The sequence below is a fragment of the Xenopus laevis genome, chromosome 2S (genome assembly GCF_017654675.1).
Source record: "Xenopus laevis strain J_2021 chromosome 2S, Xenopus_laevis_v10.1, whole genome shotgun sequence".
NCBI lineage: Eukaryota > Metazoa > Chordata > Amphibia > Anura > Pipidae > Xenopus > Xenopus laevis.
In genome coordinates this window covers 140770237-140786665 of record NC_054374.1, presented here as the reverse complement: position 1 = coordinate 140786665, position 16429 = coordinate 140770237, and the positions used below count along the sequence as shown (strand labels likewise).

At 43.5% G+C, this 16429-nt stretch overlaps 1 protein-coding gene across 2 annotated transcripts; it reads right to left on the bottom strand.

The window, feature by feature from the left end:
* Positions 1–305: 305 nt before the first annotated feature.
* On the bottom strand, positions 306–16216 carry cdadc1.S (cytidine and dCMP deaminase domain containing 1 S homeolog). Of its 2 annotated transcripts, none has more exons than XM_018250182.2 (9): positions 16007–16216; positions 13203–13306; positions 12413–12590; positions 10372–10941; positions 3225–3274; positions 2122–2297; positions 1388–1577; positions 476–537; positions 306–402 (listed from the first exon to the last, which is right to left on the bottom strand). In XM_018250182.2, exons 1-9 carry the CDS (start codon positions 16071–16073, stop codon positions 342–344), a joined length of 1458 nt encoding a protein of 485 aa, XP_018105671.1. In that variant the 5' UTR covers positions 16074–16216; the 3' UTR covers positions 306–341. The 2 variants fall into 2 exon arrangements, with proteins under 2 accessions (XP_018105671.1, XP_018105670.1); XM_018250181.2 differs by having other exon boundaries at positions 306–390; positions 16007–16194.
* Positions 16217–16429: the final 213 nt, after the last annotated feature.

Here is a 16429-nt window from a genome sequence, read left to right as displayed (position 1 = left end):
AACCCACTCCTGGCCAGTATGTTGCACCCCATAGAGACAGAGCAAGAGGGTTCATATATAGGGAAGAACAAGGCATGATGGGTGTTCCCGATTCACGTGCATGCCCGGAATATACCCATGTATATGAAGAATTGTGTGAACTGATTCAAGTGCATGGCTGTATATTTTATATAAATTATAGTTATTAAAATAATCTAAAAAATAATTTATCTTAAAACTATATTGCTCCCATTTGTATCATTAAAACTCTGTTTCTGAAGTGTCTCGATAACCTTTTAGTTAACGGATTCCAGTTTGTCTTCCTCTTCAGTCAATGGCTCTGGGTAACAGTTCTGTATGATTTAATGCAGGTCTTCCCCCATGAGCCTCATGACTTCGTTCAAACCCCGTCTGCAAAAGCAACTGTTGAAATGAATGGAGGCAGGAATATTGGGTGCTAGTAGGTCTCAGCCCTGTATGGGAAGTGCACACTTACTTTTTTTCAGTTCCATCACCCGCCTGGTTGGCCAACAGTAAGCTCTGTGGGTTTTGCTGCCACTGCAGGAGAAAAGGAAATTACAATGCAGAATTGAATTAGATCAAAAGAGTGTGGAAATATTTGATGGCACAATAAACATTTACAGGGCACATGTCTCATTTACTGGAGAAATAAATCTCATGTCAAACAGTTCTACCTTTACAGATTAATGTTTCTGGATATATATGAATAAACTTTAGTATTGCAAGACGGTTCTACAGGAGCCTATTGAAGTATGAAACATTTGCCTTATATATAATGAAGCTTCCCAGAACAGCAGTACTGCTTCCTAACAGCAAAGTGCTGCCATTTAAACCCAAACTTTACTTTTGTGCATTTCTGCCGTACACGGAACCCTGCAGGGTGCACTACCTTGGCCCTAAATAATTAATGCGGAGACAAAGCCCACTCTTTATGAAGAATAATGGCCACTGGCAGCGCATCGCTGACTTTGTTCTCCTCTAATTAACCAACTAATTCAATTGCCAGTATTTCGTTAATTTCCTGGTGCCCATACTTGGCCTATATTAGAGATGAAGTTGATGTAGAATTCAGTGGGTTAACCGTTAGCTGCTGCAGAAACACAAGTGCAGTTATTATGAGATGTTGTTGCTATGGATCCCAGCAATAGCCTGTAAACTGTTTGCAACTACTCAGGAGTAGCCCAGGACACCAATAGAATTCCAGAACTGGAAAGCTTTTTGAATATTATACATAATTGGATATTCTTCTTCCATGTACTATTTTCAAAATTAAACACAAGACCTCCCGCCTTCCTCAGCTCTTTTATACAACAGCCTCTGGCTCTGTGTGTGGGATTCAGGGAATTGCCACTTAATTACAATGTCTGTAAACTCTGACATTACTTACGGTGAATTTGCTAACTCCTGTAAGCTTCCCAAACTTCATGTAGGATATATCAGCTTTCTTTTTGCCAATATCCATATCCCCTGCATATATCTGCTGGATTCCTGCCCCTTTGATCAAAGGAACACACTCGTCACAAGGGCACTTAGTCACAAAGATCATGGTTTTCTCCTCTGGTTTGATCTCGTTGCACCTAAAAGTGATTTAAAAAAAAAAAAAAAGTTCCACTTAAACTGCTGGTTTGGCTGTGCCATTTACATGTGAAGGGACCAGGAATACAATCAACTGTTTGTTCAGAGACACGAGGATTCCATTCTTGTCACTATATATACACATGGGGCACTAATAGGACAAATCAGTAGTTTCTCAACAGATGTAATTAGGTTCGTAACAAGAAACTGATGAATTCCACCACTACATATACAGGTATGGGACGAGTTATCCAGAATGCTTGGGACCTGGGGATTTCCAGGTAACAGATCTTGCTGTAATTTGGATCTTTATACCTAGTAAGTCTATTAGAATATCATGTAAACATGAAATAAACCCAAAAGGCTGATTTTGACTCCAATAAGGATTAATTGCATCTTAGTTGGGATCAAGTACAAGCTCCTGTTTTATTATTACAGAGAAAAGGGAAATCATTTTAAACATTTGGTTTATTTGGATAAAATGGAGCCTATGGGAGGAGCTTTCCAGATAACAATTCCTGTACCTGTATAATTGTTTGTTTTTACCTGAAAGTTATTGCATTTTGCTCAGCATGAATAATATATCGAAACTTCCGAATTTCCCGGTCCTTTTGCTTGTCATCCATATGAGGAAAATCAGCATATTCAGAGCCCACTGGAAAGGCATTGTAGCCACAACCAAGGAAGTAGAGGGAACCTGTGCCATCACAATCTACTGCACCCTACAGGGAGAAGAGAATAAACTAGTGAGAAACCAAAAGAACAGCAGACTGGGGTGGGAGAGACTGGGAAAAAAGAAGAGAAATGGCCCTTTCTGTGTTTGAGTGGAAATCATCTAGGACTCAAACTCTAGATAAAACACCCTGATAAAAGAGTGTTTAATCAAGCGAAACTATGACATGATTAAGAGTAGTGCTTTACATCACTTTATGTTTGTCTTCCCTTTTTATTGCAAAGGGGCCAGTGCTAGGGAACAAGCTCAAGGCCAAACAAGTAGCGATATATCAGCTTTCAGAGTGCGATTAAGTAAGAATGGACCTTGTGTGCAATTAGATTGTGAGCATCGAACCAAACCCTGAGAACAAACATTTCTAACCACAATACATAGTTTGCATGTGAAACTTTATTAAGTCAAGAATCACGTGCTGTTTGGTTTAGAAGTGCCAGCGTCACTTAAATATGGTTTCTCTTGCTTGCAGATCCTGCCTTAAAAAAATTGCTCTGTCCTGATCTCCAGCTCTCAACCTTCATATTGCACACAGCCACCTTCTCAATCTGCTCCTTACAAACACCCAGCTAGCCTATTTCAGTGTATTTAGAAGAGGAGCCATCATGAAATATCCTATATTTTAATGTTATGGCATAATTACAAAAAAAAAAAAATCTTTGTAATGAACGTCAATAAAAATGTACTTAAATATAATCTTGTATTATGATTATCTGTGTCCAGATTGCTTACTTCCCTCTGGTGGCAATACAAATTAACGCCCTTCTCTCTCCACCTCTGTGACCCTGTCCCCCTTTATTCCTCTGTGCCTCTTGCCCCCCCTTATTCCTCTGTGCCTCTTGCCCCCTCCCCCTTATTCCTCTGGCCCCCCTTTATTCATCTACAGAAAAATGTGTTCTGCTACAAGAATATATTAACTTACATGTTTACGTTCTGCCCATATAACTGCACCAACACCAATCTTGTGATCCTCTAAAACAGGAGAAAAAAAATAAGAAATACTTGTGTTACTTAGGGGAAAATTCTTAAATTCTTGCAGATACAGGCAAGTGTTTAAAGCGATGCCAACTAGGAATGCACCGAATCCAGGATTCGCCTTTTTCAGCAGGATTCGGATTCGGCCGAATCCTTCTGCCCGGACGAACTGAATCCTAATTTGCATATGCAAATTAGGGGCGGGGAGGCAAATTTTGTGACTTTTCTGGCTTAACCCCACACTCTGACCTTATACAATCAGTTTTGTCACAAAGAGTGCTCTAACAGGAAAAAAAAAATATATATATATATTAACTATAACATGTAGAAGGTAAATCGGGATATCCCGTAAAAAACGACCAATGGTCAACATAACTTCAGGGCGGGAAGCCCTGTGTCCCCCTATTGATCACAGAGAAACAATTTTAACGGTGAGTACAAAAAACTTTGTTTTCTCTGTAATCATAGGGGGACACAGGGACCATGGGGACTTAACAAAGCAGTCCCAGAACAGTAGGGCGGGCATGAATTAGAATTGAACATTACTTCAGAACTGAATGAAGCACCTTGCGCCCAAACGATGCTTCAGCTGAAGAAAATGTATCAATATTATAAAATTTTGTAAAGGTATGCACCGAGGACCAGGTCGCCGCTTTGCAGATCTGATCCAGTGAAGCAGAGTTGCGCCACGCCCAAGAAGCACCCACTGCTCTTGTAGAATGGGCCCGAACACCTTCAGGTGGGGTCTTTCCTTTGGATAGGTAAGCTTGACGGATGGTCTCCTTGATCCATCTAGCAATGGTAGCTTTAGATGCAGCCTGACCCCGTCGTGGGCCACTTGGTACCACGAATAGAGATTGAGATCGTCGAAAGGACTTTGACCTTTCCAGGTACCAACGTAATGCTCTAACTACATCTATGCTGTGTAGTCGCCTTTCTTTATCATTCTTCGGATCCGGACAGAGAGAAGGAACTACAATCTCTTGGTTGATGTGGAAGGATGACACCACCTTGGGAAGGAAGGAAGGAACTGTACGTAGAACTGCCTTATCTTTGTGGAATATTAGAAAGGAAGGATCGGAAGATAGTGCACATAGTTCAGACACCCTTCTGGTTGATGCTATTGCAACTAGGAACACAACTTTCCAGGTGAGCCACGTTTCTGACACAGAACCCAGCGGTTCAAACGGAGGATCAAGTAAGGCTTCGAGTACAACATTTAAATCCCAACTTGGTATCGGATGTTGATATGGAGGTACCACATGTGCCACTCCCTGTAGAAATGTACGAACTGTGTCATCTAGTGCTAATTGGAACTGGAATAGAATCGACAGAGCAGACACTTGTACTTTCAGAGAACTGAGCTTTAGTCCCAATCTGAGGCCCCGCTGTAGAAATGATAGGACCCTAGGAATGTTGAGCTCAAGAAATGGTAAATTGGATTCTTCGCACCAACTGCGATAGGCATGCCAAACTCGATAGTAGGATTTTGATGAAGTAGGCTTGCGAGCTTTTAGCATTGTAGAGATCACTTCTTCTGCTAATCCCTGCCTTCGCCAGATGGCCGTTTCAACAGCCATCCCGTCAAAGCGAACAGACCGGGGTTGTGATGAGTGATGGGACCCTGCAAGAGCAGATCTGGTCTGAATTGAAGACGTATCGGTTGTGCTATGGACATCTCCTGAAGGTCGTAAAACCAGGTTCTTCGAGGCCAGTATGGCGCTACTACTATTACTGTGGTGTTGGATTGTCTGATCTTTTTGAGTACTCGCGGTAACATGGGAAGAGGCGGAAATATGTACGCTAGACTGAACTGCCAGTGTTGTGTCATGGCATCCACCCCTTCCGATAACCTTTCTCGGTATCGAGCGAAGAATCGATCGACCTTTGCATTGTCTCTGGATGCCATTAGATCGATCTGTGGCTGTCCCCATTGTTTTACCAGTTCCGAGAATGCGTCTGGGTGAAGTTCCCACTCTCCCGGATCCAGATGATTTCTGTTTAGGTAATCTGCTTTGGTGTTTAACACTCCCGGGATGTGGATGGCAGAAAGATTTACTCTGTTGATTTCCGCCCAACTCAGAATTTGTTGCGCTTCCGATAATGCAGCTTTGCTGCGAGTACCCCCCTGGCGGTTTATGTACGCCACTGCGGTTGCATTGTCGCTTTGCACTCGAACTGGTTTTGTTTGAAGAAGATCTGTCCACTCGACTAGGGCCAGCCTTACTGCTCGTAACTCTAGGATGTTTATTGGAAGTCTGGACTCCCCTGGAGACCATTGACCTTGGGCTGAGAGATTGTCCCATGTTGCACCCCAGCCCTGCAGGCTGGCGTCCGTGGAGATCACGTTCCAATTCGGTGTTGCCCAGGATTGTCCTTTTGCTAGGTTGGTCGGCTTTAGCCACCACTGGAGGGCTACTCTCGTCGATTGGGATAGGTTGAGCTTGCGAGTCAGAGCTCCTCCTTTCCATGAGGATAAAATGTTCGCTTGCAGAGGCCGTAGATGAATTTGAGCAAACGGAATGGCTTCTATGGTCGAGACCATCAGCCCCAGAACCTGCATTCCAAGATGCACTGTTGGTTTCTGAATGCGGATAAGTAGATGAACCTGATTCCTGATCTTGACCTGCTTGTCCAGGGGGAGATGCACCATTTGAGTGATGGTGTTGAATTCGAGACCCAGAAAAGTCATTTGGTGACTGGGCTGTAAATTGGACTTTGACCAGTTTATGGTCCATCCGAAACTCTGTAGAAGCTTGACTGACAGTTCTCCCTTGCCTTTTCCTCCGATCTGGCCTTCAGAAGTAGGTCGTCCAGATAAGGAGTGACTGAAATTCCCTGCAGACGCAAGGCTGCCGCTGAAACTGCCATTAGTTTTGTCAACACTCTGGGGGCTGATGATAGTCCAAACGGGAGTGCCACAAACTGGTAGTGGCGGTTTGTGAATGCAAACCGAAGAAAACGATGGTGCGGTGCCCAGATCGGTACATGGAGGTATGCATCTTTGATATCGATAGACATTAACAGCTGGTCTTGCTCCATTCCTCGAATCACCGACCTCAAGGTTTCCATTTTGAACCGGACTGACCTGATATACTTGTTTAGCTGCTTGAGATCCAACACAGGTCTGAATGAACCGTTTTTCTTTGGCACTATGAAGATGTTGGAATAGAATCCGGAGAATCTCTCCGAATATGGTACTGGAATAATTACCCCGGCTTGTTCCAGATTGGTGATGCATTCTAAGAAGGCAGTTTCCTTTTTGGGTTCTGAGGGTACTCTGGACATGATGAATCTTTTGGGGGGTTTTGCCGAAAAATCCAGGTGGTATCCCTCGGATATGATTTCTTTTACCCACGCATCTGAACAGTGGCTGTTCCACACCTCCCGGAATCGAAGCAACCTGCCCCCAATACGCTCCCCCGACTCCGGAGGGGGTGGTCCGTCAGGCTGACGTAGATTTGTCTGTATTGGGCTTGTTATTGGGACGGTTAGATTTCCAGTGTGAACGATGTTTGTCATTTGTTTTAGCCCGAAAGTGTGAACGCTGTGGTGAATTGTTTCTTCTTGTGTAACGTCCACTTGAGCCACGAAAAAATTTTCCGCGTCTGGCGGATGTACTCAATCTGGATTTTGCTTGCGGAAGAAACGTGCTTTTCCCTCCAGTGGCCTGAGAATCTTTTCGAGCTCCTCTCCAAAAAGACGTTGACCCTTGAAAGACAGTGATGTCAAAGACTTCTTGGAACTAAGGTCTGCAGACCAATTTTTTTAGCCACAATGTTCTGCATGCCGCAATGGAAAGGGCTGAAGTCCGAGCCGTAATTTGTGATGTGTCTAGTGCGCTGTCGCACAGGTAGGCCGATGCTTCCGCTATTGCTTGTGCTGAAGGTAAAAGATCCGTTCTAGGAACTCCCTCCTGAATGTCTTTGATAAGGGATTCCGACCAGGCTTGTATAGCTCTGGCCACCCAGGCCGAGGCCAGACATGGGCGTAATGCTGATCCAGACGATGAAAAAATTGATCTTAAGAATCCCTCCATTCGTCAGATGGATCTTTGAAAGCTGCCGCATTCGTGACCGGTAAAGTAGTGGACTTGGCCAGTCTTGACACCGGTGCGTCTACAGCTGGGGGAGTAGCCCACTTGTCCACCAAATCCTTAGGAAAGGGATAGGATTTGGAAAATTTCCTAGTCACCTGAAATTTTCGTTCTGGAGAACTCCACTCCTCCTGAATTATGTTTAGAAGATGTTCGTGAGAAGGAAAACAGATTTCAGACTTATGCTTCCTCTTGAACAAACCAGAATCCTCCTCTGATTTAGGTGATTGAGAGATATTTAACACTTCTAGAACACTCTTAATAATACTCTCCACGTCATGTTGAGTATCACGGTTTCTGCGATCCTCTATTTCTTCCTCCTCTTCACCTGATGAAAAATCCGATAGAGGAAGCTCCCCTTCTGATTGAGAAGAGGCCTGGTCAGCTGAAGATTCTGACAGGGTGTGTGTAGCTGTAACAGCTTTGGCACTATCTGCCCGCTTACGTTTTCCGCCATTTTTATGGTCTAACTTGGCTAGTACTCTGCCCAGGTTGTCAGCAATGGAGGGAAGTCCCTGCAGTGAAGCAAGTGACTGAGTCAGCTGAATGGCCCACAATGGTGCTGGTATGTCAGAATTAGTACTGGACCCTTGTTCCTGGGAAGTACCTTCCATAGCAGAGTTCTCAGATATAGCTGCTGCTGGATTAGTGACCACAGCTGGACCGGGTGCTAATCCCTGCCCCTCTGAACAAGACCTGCAAAGTGGGTCCCCTTGTCCACCAGGCAGTTTAACTTGGCAAGTAGTGCAGGTAAAAAAGGTAGCCTGCGCTGTTCTGGCAGCCCTCCTCCCCGCCCTGGTAAATAACCCTGGTCTACCTTCTGCCATGTGTTGTAGAAGGAGAGAGTGAGGGGTGGCCACAGGAATTAATCGCTGGAGGCTCTATTCGGGGCTCCTATCTCTGCTCCCGTGCTTGGAGCTGTTGCTGGAGCGCCGCAGTGAAGAGAGAGAGAGCGCACAAAATGGCCGCCGGAACGTGGAAGTGCGTTGCGTTCCACTGCGGCATGCGCCGATTCTTCCCCTCTCCTACCTCAGTGAAAAATGCCTCGCACTGACAGAAGAAGCGGTCCGGTAGCAAACAGAGAGAGGGGAGAGAGGAAGAGAGGAAGGTGCACGCCGCACCAAACCTCCCACTGTTACAGAACTGCAGGAACGAGCAGTAAAACCAAGTACAATCAAGGGGAGAAGAGCTGCCGACCAAGTAAGCGAGGTGAGATGTTATGCTTAATAGCAGATACTCACCTCGTGCGCACCAGCCAGACCATCTGTAGTTGAATAATTCACAGGAACGTCTGGGTGGTCGTTATAGCTTACAAGGCTAGAAATGACCCCGGTGCTGCGAATAGTCAGGTGTATTCTACAAGGCTGTAGACCATTCCTGCTTAAGTATAGATGTGTTCTTTAAGTAATAGTTATCAGTCACGACTTGACTGAGAAAAAAACGCTGGAGTCCAACCTCCTGGTAGCAGGACACTTTAAAAACTGATTGTATAAGGTCAGAATGTGGGGTTAAGCCAGATAGGCACGCCCACAAATTTAGTAGTAAGTGTCCTGCCTCCTGGAGGGTGGAGCTTAACCCCATGGTCCCTGTGTCCCCCTATGATTACAGAGAAATAGTGGATTCGGCGCATCCCTAATACGAACACAACTGCATTATTCGATAAATTATTGGAAAAATCTGTAAATTATTAGCTTTGTTCAAAACAAAATCAGGACTCATCCAGTTTAAAAGTGCTACAATAGCCCCTGTTTGGAAGTAGGTAAAGAGTAGGTGAAATGAGCAAGTTCAATGAGTAAAGGCCAGTACTGAAGGATTTGTACAAAGGGAATAATGCATTATTTTATAGTACCTGTAGGTTCTGGCAAATGCCAGTGGGGCTGCTGTATGATTCCATAGAAAGTTACCATATAGTGGGCTGGTAGGGGGCTGTTTGGGCTGGTAGGGGGCTGTTTGGGCTGGTAGGGGGCTGTTTGGGCTGGTAGGGGGCTGTTTGGGCCTCTGTGTACTTGGAATGGCAGGGCCTATTTTGACTCCCAGTCCAGGCCTGCCTGCAGCCTGGGAAGACTGTAATGTTAGTATGAGATGTGTGTGTATTTGTGAATGGATGATGGTGAGGACATGTCTTGTGTTGGGAGTGTCATGTTGTGTTTTAAGTAAAATAGTTGAATGAAGTGTGCATAATATGATTAGCCATTTGTCTAATTTTTTCCCAGATCTCTCCATCTATATAAATATGAGTCAAAGAGAAGAGCAGAAGCCAAAAAAGCCATCTTTTGTTATAGTAACATAATAGTTGCAGAATTGCTGCTTTATGGGACAAAGAAGGGAGATATGCTTTTGACTGCAGTTTCCTAGGCAAGCACAAACGCAATTATACATTTTTAAGAATAATGAGTCACACAAACAACACTGTATATAAATATATGACTGATAGAGCTCCTCTGTATAATATAACGTGCGATTTTGGGTTGTTAGTCTGCAAAGCCATCTTGTGGTGAAAGAATATACGTACAGCCTAGTGTTTTACATTGAACATTTTGGAGACAACTAGTCAGGGGCACCATGGCAAAGGGTGTTCCATGATGGAAAAGCAAAATTCATGTGTCACAAAAGGAAAGAAACTTGTGTTGAGTGGGTATGTTATGGGCATAATTTTGGCATTATTGAGGAACGGCCAAGCTGGATCAAGGACATGACCGTTCACGCAAGTGTCTTTTTTTTCTTTAGGGCCCCATTTTTTTGTTGGCAGGGTCCATCAACGCAGTTGACCGATTAGCTAATAATTGGGGCCCTCTGGCTGAGGTCCCTGCAAACTGGGGCCACTGTGCTCTACCTCTCTGCTCCTTGTCAGCAGCCATTCATTCAGCGTTAGCCTGAGAGGGATATGTTGGGGAAAAAGCCAAAATGGGAGCTTTATATTTTGTCCACCAGTCACACCAGCCTAAAATGGAAAAAATAATCATATATTGGAATTAGCATCAGTAACATTGCTACTAACCTGCTCGATAAGCCAGAAGTCGAGCTTGAATTATACAGTGCAATGCCTTTCCTTGGCAGAGACTCAATTCACTTTTCACCTGAGGGTCATTGAGGTAGAAGCCAAAGTCACAGCAACTGGGAACGCTAGATGCCACTGTGGCTAAAATGAGAACAAGTTCCTTCATGTTCTGCCTTAAACTAACAAAATATGGATTCTCACAGAGATTTTCCAGCCCCATTAATCTCAGGATGTCCTTGTGTGTTTCCTCGCTGGAGATTAAAAAGCGGGTTTCAAACTCCTTCATCCTCTCTTGCCTGTACTCATAAAACAACCCTGTGCTTAAAAGAGGCTGTTTCTTTTCAATCTTCTGAATAAAATCACATTTCAAGGATGTTTCTTCTACAAACTGTACCATGTAGCACGCTAGCGGCTGCAGCAAGACACAGACATGAGCGCGGCTGTTTGACTTCAGCCTTTCAACGGCTTTGGCATCAAGCTTTGCATCTCCATTACTTGTGGGATCTAGGAACTCCTGCTGTAAACTCATTTCAGGGTCTGACGGCCAGTAGGAAATTCTATTGACACCCGCTGCAAACAGAAATCACACGTTAGCTGTGACTAAGAAACACACTCAACCTTCCTTCAAACAGCTGCAGTAAATATAGTGGTTACACACATACAACGATAAAATAGACTCATTTTTCTTGACTCATTTCCGTATTCTTTGAGCAAAGAAATCCATAAATGGCTGATCCAAAAATTTGGGATTTAATTATTCCTAGAAGTAATCGAAGTTATCCATTTATTTTATTTGCTGTGTTGGCGCAATTTACCGATAAGTGTAATAGTTGCAATTATATGGCAATAACTAAGAGTGTGAGTTCTACTGTTAATATTGCATTAGGGTCTACACTTTAGATCTTACACTGCCATTGAAAAATGTAACTTCATAGCATTACAGCAAATGGAAAGAAATGGTGCTGATGTTTCTAAAATTAATATTTTTTAAAAGTAAAGGAAAGTAGACAGATGAGTGATCTTATGGAATTGTTTATAGATAAAGCCTGGTTGCTGTGATCTACTGGTAAACATCTAAAGACCCACTGGAAGAGCACAATTTAATGCTTGCCGGTGGATTCCTGCACTAGGTTGGGTAGCCGCGGAATACCTACAAGGTGGTGCCCGGGTGCCTGATTGTGCGGTTAGTCTGCGAGTAACCTGTCTGGGTACCTGGCTATCTTGCAGGATTGGTCCCTCGTACCCTCTCCTGAGTTTGTGGCAAGATTTCTTTCCTTACCTAGTAGAATAGGGTCCCGTGCGATATTACGTCTGGTTAAAAAGCGGCTTCACTTCCGGTTTTCATGGGTGCCGGGTAGCAAGCTGTTTGCCAGCTGGGTCAGGTAGTGGGTCTGGGTGGCAGGGCATAGTTGGTGGTGGGTGCGAGTCAGCTTGCAGGTCCGGTTTGGGCAGGGGTCTGCCCGATTGGACCAGCGCAGGACTCTACTTGGCAGGACCATATTTATATGTAGGCTGAAGCTCTAGTGGGTAGCCCTTGGTTGCATATATATAGAAAATAAAATAAAAACCCAACCCAATGGCAGAGCTGAAGGGGAGGAGTGGGTAAGTCAGAGGTCCTGTGTGTAGGGAAGCACCAGATGAGGGAGGCAGTGGGATCAAAATCTACCCCTTGGCAGGGCATTTATATATAGGTACCAAAGGGCCATGCCTAGGGTGTCAGCACTAGGGGGTGGCCCTCAGTTACATACATATAGAAAAAAAAAACCCAGCCTGCCACCAGATACTTGCTGCTGAATCCCAGCTGCAGAGCAAAGGGTGAAAGCCAGTTGGAAGACCAATGCCTCAAGAAGCAAGACTAAGATGCACCTCTGTGCCACAGACACCCCTGATATTGAGGGTGTCCAGAGTAACTAACAATGGCTTCATTATTCTACTCTAAAACAGTCTCTGAATGCTGAATATTATAGTTTGCATAAAACCTGTATCTGGTGCGTGTCATTGTTATAGCACAATAGGAAACACCAAGTATTTGATATCTCACCATTGACAATCATTTTTAAACAGGCTGAACAAGGCTTTCTGGAGAAGTAAAGATCACAGTCTTTGAGTTTGGAGCCATGTTTAATGACTGCGATTTGTCCTGCGTGCAGATCCTCGCTGGAACAGTGTAGCCCAACTATCCTCATGTTTAAAACCACGACAAGGCCAGTCTTTTTAGTCTGCGATAAAGAGGAAAAGCATTGTTATGTAGGACATATATCATATAATAGTAAACATTAACAAGCACTGTTTAAAGTGTATCTCCAAAGTACAAAATGGGATTGGTGAAATGGGACCAATGTTTTGACAGGAGGTGCTTTTTGAAGGGACAGCCTGTGACCTAAAGGACTGACAGACTGAGCACTGACAAGAACTTACTTACTAGTTCTACATAAACACACAGGGAAAATAAGACTGCCCAACATTCAAAACAATATCCGAAAAAAGGGGATTTGGCAAAGGTAAGGAGGACTGCAACACAGACTGTGTCTTCTTTCTCTGCATTAAAAAAATGAATTACCCAAGAAATGTTCTTTCATTCCCTTTATCCAGAACAGGAGTATATGTTAAGCAACCATACCATGGCTAAAAATAAATAAATAATTCACAGACAATAAAATAGTGTCTGTCGTGGTCAAATAATCTTGGAAAAGGCAAAAAAGTTTGCTTGGATTAACCAAGTAATAACCTATGTAAGTACCTCATAAATACAAGTTCCCTAGCTTTAATCAACAAAAAAATGCAATCTGCAGTTTCAGTTGTAATTGGGAATCAGCCTCCTTTATAAATACCTGGGATTTCTTTTTTGGTCTGTCATGTTCGTCAGAAGGGAAAATCTCCATCCAGAGGCTCATTAGTGTGAATAAATTGACTTTTGAAAGTCTTGGAACGTGGCCTAGACAAGGAGAAATTGATAAGACAGGACACAAGTTATGAATAATAATAATATTAATAATTAATAATGAATGAATTAAGCGTTCATCCTATAGCTTAGCAGAACTAAAGTCAGAGAGGACAATTCACACCAAAACACATCTACCTTTCAGATGCATGGATGGGCTTTGGGCCATTAAAGGAATTGTTAAGTATAAAAATAAAAACTGTGTAAATAGATAGGCTGTGCAAAATAAAAAATATTTCTAATATAGCTAATCAACCAAAAATGTAATGTATAAATAGCCAGAACACTGCTTTTCAGCTCTCTTGCTGTCCACTGATTGGTCACCAGGCAGTAACCAATCAGAGACTTGAAGGGGGCCACATGGGCCATAACTGTTGCTTTTGAATCTGAGCTGAATGCTGAGGATCAATTACAAACTCACTCAACAGTTATGTCCCATGTGGCTCCCCTTCAAATCACTGACTAACTCAGAGTTATAGAGCTGAAAAGCAGGAAGTAGTGTTCTGTTCGACACCCAGTCATTCTAGCCTTTATACATTACATTTTTGGCTAAAGAACTATATTAGAAATGTTTTTTATTTTGCACATACTTACTATTTATAAAGGCTGGAGCTATTTAGCCAGTTTTTATTTTTACACTGAACTGTTCCTTTAAGGGAGCCACGGCCACAGTTTAGGTTTCACAAAATACACTGTATCTGCTATTAAAGGGGTTGTTCACTTTTGAGTTAACTGTTAGTATGACAAAGAGAGCGATAGTCTGAGACAATTTGCAATTGGTTTTAATTTTTTATTATTTGTGGGGTTTTTTTTTTAGTTATTTAGCTTTTTATTCAGCAGCTCTCCAGACTGCAAATTGAGCAATCTGGTTTCTAGGGTCCAAATTCCCCTAGCTTGATTTGAATAAGGGACTAGAATATGAATAAGAGAGAGCCTGGATAGAAATACGAGTAATAAAAAATAGCAACGACAATACATTTGTAGCCTGACAGAGCATTTGTTTTACATGGGGTCAGTGACCCCCATTTGAAAGCTGCAAAGAGTCAGAAGAAAAAGACAACTAATTAAAAAAACTATAAAAAAAAATGAGGAGCAATTAAAAAGTTGCTTAGAACTGGTCATTCAATAACATACTTAAAGGTGACCCACCCCTTTAACGAACACTGTTAAACATGGTCTGACACAAAGTAAACGCAAAGTGATGTAAAGTTATCACAATTTCACCGTCAAGGCTAAAAAAGCCAGCGCTGACTCGTTCAGACTGTGATATTGTGATTTCCCACCCGAGGAGAAAAGGGAAATACAGAGTCGGAACCAAAGGAGAACTCCGGGAACTGTCGTTACATTTTTATCTATTTTGATGTAAAGTAATACAGGAGCACATGAAAGGAAGTTATTAGAGGTCACTGAATTTTGTACAATTGCACACGTGTGATTGCAGCCAGTTTTTGGCTTCATTTGTCAGCTCTGAGGTACTTGTGCACACTTGGCTTTTTTATTGCTTCATACTGGGCATTTCAGGCCTGACAATCCCTCTCAGTTTAAATTTGACTTGAAATTGGGTCTGACTTGGACATTTAATGAATCCAGGGTTCCATTAAAGATTTGACCAAATCCGAACATGTAGTTCAGTTCACTGGTTCAGACAAACTCCTTAGGACAGTGGCACACGCTGCTACTGGGCGACATTAGTCTCCTCTTTTTTGGGCGACTAATCTCCCCTAAATGCCTTCCCGTCAGCAGGAATGTAAATCACCGGCAGAATGGCTCGGAATGCTTGCCTCACGAGGAAAATTCGGGCGACTTCTGAAAGACATAGCGATCCGAGTGCCATCACACCAGCGATTCACATCCTAGCCGATGGGAAGGCATTTAGGGAGGATTACTCGCCCGAAGAAGAGGCGACTAATCTCCCCCAGTAGCAGCGTGTGTCTCTGCCTTGTGTTCAGCTGCGGATCCAAATCCAGTGTTCGGTTCGGGATTCGGCCTTTTTCAGCAGGATTTGGATTCACCCGAATCCTTCTGCCCTGCCGAACCCAAATCCTAATTAGGGTCAGGGAGGGAAATCGCGTGACTTTTTGTCACAAAACAAGCAAGTAAAAAATGTTTTCCCCTTCCCACCCCTAATTAGCATATGCAAATTAGGATTTGGTTCGGTATTCGGCCGAATCTTTCACAAAATAGTGGATTCTGTGCATCCCTACTTTTTTCACATGAAGCATTTTTGTGGCTTTTGTGCAAATCTAAACATTCAATTCAGAGCTCAGATTTGGGGAGGTGTTCAGCCAAATCTAATGTGAAGAACATGTTATTCAGATGAATAAAATTGATGGCCTTGTTGTGCCCTAGTCTCAGTCAGTTCATTCAGGCATCAGTGTGAATATGGGGAATACATCTGAGCCAATACAATGTGAGAGCAGTGGGAATGAGCGAGTTACGGTGCAGAATTGATGTGGATCTAAACTCTGCAAAGTGTCATTTCCCCTAAATGGTTCCTGATGTCTTTCTATTTCTGTTAGCCAGAGGCGTGACACTCATAACCACATACATTAACCTGCCGCTGTCATTTAACCAGAGAGCTGTCAGTCACACAGACTCAGCCAATCCGTGGCAAGCATGGCGTTACTCACTGCTGCTCTACCTCCATTAGTGCCATTCGATTTGTCTGTACGATGATATCAGTCAGCGTCTTACCCTGCATGCAGTCAGTCTGGGTGCCGGTGGAGCACCGGGTCTCTGAGCTGTCCTGGCTTTTCTGCATTAGCGATCCGAGTGTCCTCCTTTCCTTTACAGATCGGCATCTCCCATCCTCCACTAAGTGCCTCCAGGTCAGACCGAAAGATTCCCTGGGCGCACATCTCTGACGTCTACCGGGCAATAGGCGATGCCGCGCCTTTATGACGCACGTTTGCACGTCAGTAAAAGTAAACGCCGGCTGTTTCCATAGTGACGGCGTGTCAAACAATGATGGAGCGTCTTTTAGCTAAGGGCGCGTTTGTGTACACACTCCTAATAAAGTATTTAGTGAAAAACGTGAAATCAACAGTGTGAATGAGGGAAACTTGGATTTGTTGTCAACTTGTGCTTGGCGCTTACTAGCCGGTCTCCTCCATATTA

Bases quoted from the DNA above. Each gene is read 5' to 3' on its own strand.
- cdadc1.S (XM_018250182.2), bottom strand. From the start codon at position 16,073: ATGCAGAAAAGCCAGGACAGCTCAGAGACCCGGTGCTCCACCGGCACC. The intron at 10,942-12,412 runs GTGAGATATCAA...TTCTGTTTGCAG, and splicing joins TTTAAAAATGATTGTCAATG to CGGGTGTCAATAGAATTTCC. The intron at 2,298-3,224 runs GTAAGTTAATAT...TTCTCCCTGTAG, and splicing joins TATGGGCAGAACGTAAACAT to GGTGCAGTAGATTGTGATGG.